Source organism: Neltuma alba, unplaced genomic scaffold (genome assembly GCF_004799145.2).
Source record: "Neltuma alba isolate B1F8T4 unplaced genomic scaffold, ASM479914v2 tig00008413_pilon, whole genome shotgun sequence".
Lineage (NCBI taxonomy): Eukaryota > Viridiplantae > Streptophyta > Magnoliopsida > Fabales > Fabaceae > Neltuma > Neltuma alba.
Genome location: NW_021635007.1, coordinates 1 through 9,089, shown reverse-complemented (window position 1 = coordinate 9,089; position 9,089 = coordinate 1). Strand labels below are relative to the sequence as shown.

Genomic DNA, 9,089 nt, shown 5'->3' with positions numbered 1-9,089 from the left:
TGAATAGAACACCTTGAATCTCACTATTTTATGGCGCTTTACAAATTCCTGAATTACAACGTGTCATTTCCTTAACGTCAAAAGTCAAAGTGCGTCGAAGTCAAAGGTGTTGCGGAAAAATGTACCTCGGAATGAGGAACGTCGAACAAATGTCGTTGTGCATGATTAAAGGTTCGGCTATGACCCACTAGGACGTGATAAAACCATAAAAATGACATCTTATCCTGTTTCATTATTACTCTTTCTGTTTTTTATTATAAGAGACATTTGATATTTATGGCATATTCTTATATATAAAAAAACACTTAAAAGTTGTTTCTACTTTTTTGTGTTGATTTTCTATTTTATCCATATTTATTGTCTCCAACTCAACTCTCTCTCCCTCCCACTTATCTTTCTTTCAATAATTTAATTGTTCTCTCTCATGCTTTCTCCTTATTAATGAGGGCATTTTTGAAAAAAAATTATATTTTTTACACATTAATTGTTCTTAACTAATTTTAACTGTTTTTTTTATCAACGTAATTCGATTATTCGTTTCTTATAATAAAGAACGGAGGGAGTATTATTTTGTCCGAACCGGTGCAAAAACTGATTGAATGAGGATCTTAGTTTGAGATTTACAATCTCTTAATTATTCCATATCTTATATCCTCGCCTTTTGATGAAACTGAAATTCGATTCATGTACTCACAAATAGTAATGCTTCAGAAATCCAGGTTGGAGCCGTTGTGAGGACTCGCTCCTTCACTTTTGGTTATCTCTGTCATAGCAACATGTCAAATACTCCTCCGATCCTTAATATAAGATTCATTTAACTAATTTAATTAAATTAAGGAAGTTAGCTAAATTAGTTAATTATAAGAAATGTGACACGTTTTTTCTAAAATACCATAATCATCTTTCTTAATATTTTCTCTTCCTTTTCTACTTGATTATGGTTGAAAAATTATCGTAATTTAGAGAAAATTGATAAATATGAGAAATTGATATTATATTTAGGATCAAAATCAACTCAACAATTGGGTTCTATATTAAGAACCGAAGGAGTACAAAAATTAATCATTGGATTGAGGCTTCGCTTTTCATGCAATATTGGCGTTAACAATAACTTTTAAATTCTTTCAAGACATGGAATCTGTGCAGCTATCTAAGCAGATTCTTCATGTGAATGATATATATGTGCAGCTTAAGCAAAGGAGAATATAATATATGAAATGCTCTTCACATCAGTACAGAAGGGTGATAATGGACAGATATCAAGTTGGAATGAAAAACTCGACTGTATTTTCTTTCAATGATTCAAAGACTGCATTGTAAGAGCCACGGTGATGAAGAAAGGTGCACGTACTTAAATTCAATTTCAGATTCGGGCTTTAATTTGTGAAAATGAATTAAATGATGAGCCCTCGCGGCACTTTCGGTTGTATCATACTCCTTCGGTCCTAAATGTAAGACCCTTATACACACTAGTATAAGGGTCTTATATTTAGGACCGGAGGAGTAATTTAATTTGCCAAGAAAGAGAAAACGATAGTGGATGAAACCAACTGGCTCTGTTAAGCTAGTTTAATTCACAAATCTGATAACCCCACTTACGATAATGAAATCCTTTGGTTCAAAAGACTAACTTTTCAAGGTTTTTCATTACATATAAATATTACAATGATTAAGTCCTTTAATGCATTTTTGTGTCTTCTTTCGTTGAGGTTTGAATCTAATATTTTGTTTTGGCCTTAGTATATGTATGAATTGGAAGAGAATGAAGGACCAAAAAAAAAAACACCCAACCAAAATGGAACTTTCGCTTTATTTCTCGTGGCTTCTCTTTCTTTACTACAAGGATATAACCAAACGATGCATATTGTGGGAGCAATGTGTGTACAGGAAAATGAATACATCGAAGATGACAAAGAATAATCATTATACAAATGAACTAGAAAGAGTGTATATGCCAGAACAGGGCTTCATGCAAAGAATGAAAAAATGAAGAGTGTGTGTAAAATACTAAAATTAAGCATCAGAAGGCGCGATCCAGTGTCTGCCATTGACGAAGCTCTTCACGAGAAACGGATGGGCGGATTCAAAGTCCAACTCACGGGCCAGAGACATCCCACGCGCCGCCGCGGCTCCCGGGCCCCAGCACTTGTACACTCCGAAGAACACGGTCCTGACCACGATGCCACATAACTATTAACCATATAATAACGAAAAACGCTGCGCAGAACATGCTTGCCAGAGCGATTTTCCTTGATTTCATTTGAGGTAGTGTTAAACACTAAATGTAAGTATTAACAACGATTCAACGTCATGAGAAACAAGTCCTTCCATTAAAATCAAACCCTTTGGATGTTATATTACCTCTGATGTATAATATAAGAGCTAATTGATTAATCTGAGTAGAATAAGAAAGTTTGTTAAGTATTTTTGTTAAAATAATTATTGTTTTATCTAAAATATCCTTATTAATCATGTGTATTAGCTATGACTATTATTTAATATGTGCAATTGCTCTAAAGACTACTTTGAAAAAAATAGATGAATATGATAGACAAAATAGATTTAGGTCTCGTTTTTAAAATTAAATTAAAAGTTAAACTAGTTCTTATTTTAATGACTAGAGGTAGTGTTACGCTGTTTTTTGTCATGGACTCATCAGCATAATGTGAAAATAGTAACTTCGGTGAGCTAATTGGATTAACCCTTTCAGATGGTTGTGTTGCAATTCTTGAAAATGTTTTCCAATCGGATTAAACCAGCTCGATTCATTTAACTTGATAGTTAAATAAACCACATTAATTTTGCCCCTCTAACACGTTACATAATATAGCCTAAAAAATAGAAAACTAAATAACTTTCAAAATACAGTATTATAATATTTACTTGTTTTTGTTGTCCACATGGTTCCAGTCGTCCCAACCTTCGGGCGCAACAATGTCATCGAAATACGTATAAGCGTAGACGATTCTGGAGTACTGGCCCAAGGCCCGGCCTACATAGAGTGGGCCCGTACCCGTCACCCTGCACCGTACGAATGTGAAGCCCGTCTTCTCGTCCACGTGTTTCCTCTTGTGGGCCGCTATCGACCCGAATTTCGTCGCTATCGAGTGCACCACGCAATCCTGCATCAACCGAGAATCCCACGTCATACTCCATTTCGGCCAAGTGAGGTGTCACTGTCTAGTAATATAATATAATATTCTTCGCAAAGCTTTTGAATTTTAAAGAACAGAGTGAAACTCGAGAAGGAAAAAAAATAAAAGGTGGAGGAAAAAGCGTTTTTGAAAAGCTTCTAATCCAAGGTTTAGACTTCAGCTGTATCGCATGGTGCATTACATGTGGGAATCAGTTTTGGTGCTCGTCATTTTGACGAGCACTCTAAACTTATCAGATTTGAATCGTTTATATCTAATTTGAATGGTTTAGATTTATATAGTTAAGAGATTATCTCTATTTTAAATTCTATATATATTAAAAAATTATTTTAAATAAATAAAAATTAAAAATAAATAAATTTGTACCATCTAAATAAAATATAAACAATTTAAATATGATGAATTTAGAATGTTAACAAGAGTGATGAGCACGGAAATTAGTTCCTGCCCATCAATTGTTATCTGGAATGCCTTGGCTGTGTTATGCGCATGACCCTGCGTTTTTCAGGCACCACCAGTACACCACTAAATGCACGTAACTATGCCCAAAAATGCAATACCCTTTTTCCAGTGTCAGCTGTGAAAAATAAAGCTGTAAAAAAGTTGAACGTACATAGAATGGAAAGTAATTAAAGTAAAGAAGAAATGAGAAGACCTTGTACATGGAGCGGCCATTGCCGAAGATGAAATCGATGGAACCCTCGATGTAGCAGTCCTTGAAATAATGGCGGCCGGCGTCGTCACACAGAGTGTCTTGTGCTCCGTAGAAGCCGCATCCTGAGAAATAAGCCTTGTCCCCCGATATCCGAAACGCCGCCGCTTGCCATCCCTGCATTCCCGGCATCGGCGCCGGCGCCGTGTTCTGCGTTGTTCACTTAAACTCTATCATCTTCGCACTTTCAAAAATATAGCTAGTTGATATTTCATCGCATTTATGGCTTTTCTTGAATCTTATTACCTTAAAGCTGATATTCCTGGCGGAGAAATAGTTGGCGAAGACAGTAACAGAAGCAGTTCTGTAAGTACGCAGCTGCTGTCCGTTGGGACCAGGGTCGCTGGCCCTGTCATGCCATTCTATCACCGTCACGTCCCTCCCCGCTCCCTGAAACGTTATGTATGGTTTCGTCGCCGGCACCACCACCTTCTCTCTGCATTCCCACCATCCCCAACAAAATTTCATTGTCATCAACGTAAGCAAATAGATCAGTGAAAGAAATAGAGGACAAAACAACACTGCAACATTATATATATTAATTATTAATTCTTAGTTACATATATATTGTTGCCAAGAGCAATAATTATACATGTAGTATCCGGCGCTGATATTTATGACGACGTTCATTCGATTGTTGTCTGGGACAGAATCGACGGCAGCTTGCACTGATATGAATTGCCCGGTGCCGTTCAAGTCCACGGTGATTACACGGTAACCGATAGGGCCCGTCCACCTGTGACGGTGCTGCGATGAGGAGTTCGTGCAAGATACGGGTGAACTCGGGGTGTTATCGTCGGAAGCCGTGCATCTCACTGTTTCTGCATGAAACAATAACAAACCAGAAACGAAAATCAACGAGAAGAAAAAGGAAGCCATTACAATAGGAATTGGAAGCACATATTAATAATAAGAGGTTGTTAAAGATGAGAGAGCGTCAGAATGTGGGATTTGCAGGAGGGCGGGAGCAGAATCGAAACTTCGGGAGAAATATGCAGCGTCGTCAAAAGTAAAGTCCAGTGGGAAGATAGAGAAGCAATTTATAGCCTCGGATTACTTGGGCATGTTTAGATTGACGGCTCCAACGGTCACTTTTGCCGGGCATCCTCTTTTAGGGGGCAAGCTAGCTCATACAGCTAGTTTTTTTGGGACCAAAAAAAAACATGGCTGATGATAGAGTTATTCTGAAATTATCATTAAAATATATCACATTTTTAAAAGAAATGCGTCATTGGGTGGCGTCGCACATAAATCTACAAAAGATGTGGGTGTGGGTCATATAATCATATTGCTTGTTATGCTCAGTTGGATTTGCATTCTCGAGGTGAGACACACCCACCTGGAACTCAGACGACGTCCCTGAACTTCAAACACCAAGCCCGTGACCATCCCCATGGCGCTTTCCTATCTCTTGTAGGCCTACGTCCACAGCGTCACTGTTGCATATTCGTTTTCCCGTACCTGCATTTAATTATGGACACAAAAGGAGAAGTTGACATTTTGGTCTCTACTCAATTGTGTTTTTCTCTTTCAGGGAATCAAAGTCAGGATCACCGCCAAAAAGGCCTGCTTAATGACTCGAAAGCTTTGCTTATGAGTTCAATCCTCCTGGAATCTCATGCTGTGGAAATGAGGTTGGTTAAAGATTAAAACATACTGAAGTTGGTATTATCATGCACTGTGTTAAGCAAATCATTCCTTATTGCCTAAAATTCGATGCAAGTGGCTGGCACGAAGAAAGCAGAAAAGTGGGGCCTAGTCTGACTCTTGGGGACCTAATATTGCGCCGAGTTAAATTCATTGAATTACTTGTGGCTGCATTTTGAGGCCGGATGATTTGGTCGCATTATGATTGCATGGCATCTTTGTTTTGGCTCAAACGGTCATATGGTGGAAATGGGGTGCATGACAAATTATGGCCCCAGCATGGGTGAATAGTATTTTGTATTGTGCTTCAATTACCCTTTTTTTGTCTTTCTGGTCCCCATATATGTGGGGCCCTTACTGATATATTCATAGAAAGCGCACGCAATTTTTCGAACGTTGGGACCTGAACTCCTTTGTCCTGTGAACTTTGCCCCAGACAAAAAAAGCCAACCTCCCCCAAAAAAAACTGATTGGCCGATAATGAAATTTAATAGTACCCATTAACCTGGTTAAAAATAAAAACGACGGAAAATTAATGATTGAGGCAATCATGCATTGGGCTGGAGCAATCCAGTCCCAATGCAATAAAAAGCATCGGTCCATTGCCCTCAGCAACAACACTGTGCAATCACTGGCCCAAGCTCCCCACGGGGGGCCCCTTTAGTTATTAGCCTTAACCTTTTTTTATTTATTCTGGGTTACAAGCCTTAAAGATGAAATATTAGTTACAAGAAAAACTGATATTTAGGAGGGGGAAAAAAAATCTGATGCATAAAGTCCACTTTGAGCTTTCATGTTCCAGTTAGTAGAAAGCCATAAACCCATATATTGGGCTCACATACTATATGATCTTGCGAAACTGATCAGCCCGGATAACATCCAAAGGAGATGAGGCGATTGAGGCGAAGGTTTCTTCCATGACGGGAAGAATTTATATACTAATATAGATACCAATCTAGAGTTTATACAAGGACTCATGAGTAATAATACCCAAATCTGGCCACTGCTCAATAATTTTACAACTACACAAGACTGGAGCCAATCAAGCACACCATGAAGCAAAAAGGTAAAATAGCAATCAGTTCCGAAAGAATGCGAATGATCTCATGCCCCAAAGCCCCCATGTCCCGACGGTGTGTTGTCTGCAGGAAAAAATCATTGATTGTGGCGGTCACTGTATTATGCACAAATGGGTACTGCTCAATTTCAGTAAAGCTTGTTAAACCCAGAAGGAGGAGTGGATTCTCCCAGTCTGGGCAAGAAAGCTTCCCTCTCAAGAGTTAACTGAAGAGCTGCATTTATCCTCGATACGGCTACGCTCAGAAATGGTGCAGAGCAGAAGGCATAAGCGAAGACGGCCAGAGCTCTGACTACACCATCTGGATACCATGGAAATGACATAACTAAGAGCACTCCAATAATACCTAACCATGGGACCAAAACTGGTAAAATTGGAAGAAGAAACGCATTCATGGCGATCGAACACAGAGCGAAAGAACCGAGCAAATACAGAGACCATCCCAGAAGAGGGTGAACCGTGTGAGGAATGGTGAAGAATGGAGTTATATAGGCTGCAAGTATGCACCAAAATGCTACCAACTTGAGGCTGTTCTGCACTAAGTTAATGCTCTTATCGGATCGCCGATAGCACAGCTTTGAGAGACTCGGCCTCGCCAAACGGGTCATTGCTATTATTCCTATGTATATCGCACACTGGATCAGTACCACCGCCATCTCTGCACTATACCTGTACGCATCATAATTACGCACATCTTAATGAACATATTGCTTATTAAATTAAATATTCTGGAATGCCATGTTTTAGAATTGAAATGGAATTCACTGTTGAACTTACCCCAAAGTTTGACGACGTTGTTCATGCCACTGGAGGCCTAATGGCAGAACAGGCCACGACCACCAATACCATGGTTTTAACCAGGGTGCCCCAGGGAATGTGATCACACTATTTGGTCCGCAAGGGATGCTCCATCGTAGCTTCAGATCTGAAAAAAAACACAACATCACTCCATTTAAAATTCTGCAACTCAGTTCAGCTATTTCGTTCTACTTTAACTAATTAGTTTTACATTTACTCACAGTAGTACGAAGCATCCATCTGATATCCTAAAGGAAGCCTATATGTTCCCTCAAGCTTGGTGCCGTTTGGAGGCGGATGAAACAGTGGCCGATCAAGCAATTCCGGGAAGTAACTAGATATAAAACCTTGGTCCGCACCATCCGGATTTTCTCTTCCAATCTCCAATTCATTAACCATATCCTTGAACACCGTCATTGATGGCTGCAAATATTACATCATCAGATCGCATATTACTGTGATCAGTACAATTATTATACTATTATCTGTAGTGGTATGTAAAGTCGATTGCTTCGAACATCCGTCAGCAGATATGGGAACATCGTGTAAAGAAAGGATTTAAGATTATTAAAAGGTTTGGCTGAGACAGATGATGGTGATTAATAAATTTAAATTTAAATGATAATAATAGAGGGAGGAAGATGAATAAAGGAGTGACCTGCAAGACAAAGAGGCCGGTGTGGAAGATGCAGGGGTTGATAAAGACGGCGCAGAATTGTCCACATTGAAACAACTCATCGGTGTTATGAAGGAAGAGGTTGTCAGCATCCAACATGACCACCCTGTCGTAATCAACTAGGCTCCACGCGTACAGTTTATTTAACGTCAACTTGAATCTCTTGTCGAAATTATCTTGGTGCTTGTAGGGGTTATCCATTTTTCCACTCTCACCACTTTCGCTCCATCTTCTTTTCCCTGCATAATAATATCCCACAAAAACAAGCCATTATTAATCTCTCTCACTGGATGCCTTGTTCTGTTTTGTGCCCCACACGTAATTAATACATCTCACTTTCTTTTTTTTCCCCACTTTGTCCATCGGTACCATACCCGACTCAGTAGTTTCTCATCCAATCGCAATCATTTCAAATCCAAATACTACTAGTACTTTCGAAATGATTATTTAATATTCCACCATTCGAGTACCCTTAAGCCCAGTCTGACCCATAAAAGTATATCTTTCTTTCTTTTTTCCATTCCCCCCACCCCCACCCAATTTAACAGAGCTTGCTAGTGAAGCCTCTTTTCAAAAGAAAGAGAAAAAGGGAGGCTTTTAAGAAAGTAAAAGCTATAGATGACAGTGTATCTGCTCGTGAAGTCTCGGGATGGGGAGGGATGAGTATTAGTGTATTACTCAATTACTCAATTGGAAGAATACAAAGTCACTTTCAGTGAAAATTTGATAAGTCGACATGTGTAAGGATTTTAGGAAGTTGGGTTTCCACGTGTATGCGGCACGTGACATGAGCTAAAGGTCAAAAATTTATTGGTGAGCCGATAGCCCAACCACATTTTCTAAAAGGTTGGGGAAGTTAACAGAAAAGCTGACCAGTTGGATTTCCTAAAGTTCTCATACTCTTTTTTTTTTGGTTTAACACTCGTATGCTTCATTCTTGTTGATTACTCTGATCCAAATTTAAACCCCGATGTACTAAACGAAGCTTCAAGTGGGGTTTCACTACTCTTGTGTTACGACAAG

The 9,089-nt window shown here is 39.0% G+C and overlaps 2 protein-coding genes across 2 annotated transcripts; both read right to left on the bottom strand.

Moving 5' to 3' along the window:
• Positions 1-1,793: 1,793 nt before the first annotated feature.
• Positions 1,794-4,937, bottom strand: LOC114754027 (probable pectinesterase 68). Its single transcript, XM_028942752.1, has 5 exons — positions 4,460-4,937; positions 4,114-4,303; positions 3,811-4,017; positions 2,884-3,122; positions 1,794-2,170 (listed from the first exon to the last, which is right to left on the bottom strand). The coding sequence occupies exons 1-5, from the start codon at positions 4,744-4,746 to the stop codon at positions 2,014-2,016; spliced, it is 1,080 nt and encodes a 359-aa protein (XP_028798585.1). The 5' UTR covers positions 4,747-4,937; the 3' UTR covers positions 1,794-2,013.
• Positions 4,938-6,411: 1,474 nt separating this feature from the next.
• On the bottom strand, positions 6,412-8,284 carry LOC114754023 (putative glucuronosyltransferase PGSIP8). Its single transcript, XM_028942747.1, has 4 exons — positions 8,049-8,284; positions 7,612-7,813; positions 7,370-7,517; positions 6,412-7,261 (listed from the first exon to the last, which is right to left on the bottom strand). Exons 1-4 carry the CDS (start codon positions 8,265-8,267, stop codon positions 6,721-6,723), a joined length of 1,110 nt encoding a protein of 369 aa, XP_028798580.1. The 5' UTR covers positions 8,268-8,284; the 3' UTR covers positions 6,412-6,720.
• Positions 8,285-9,089: the final 805 nt, after the last annotated feature.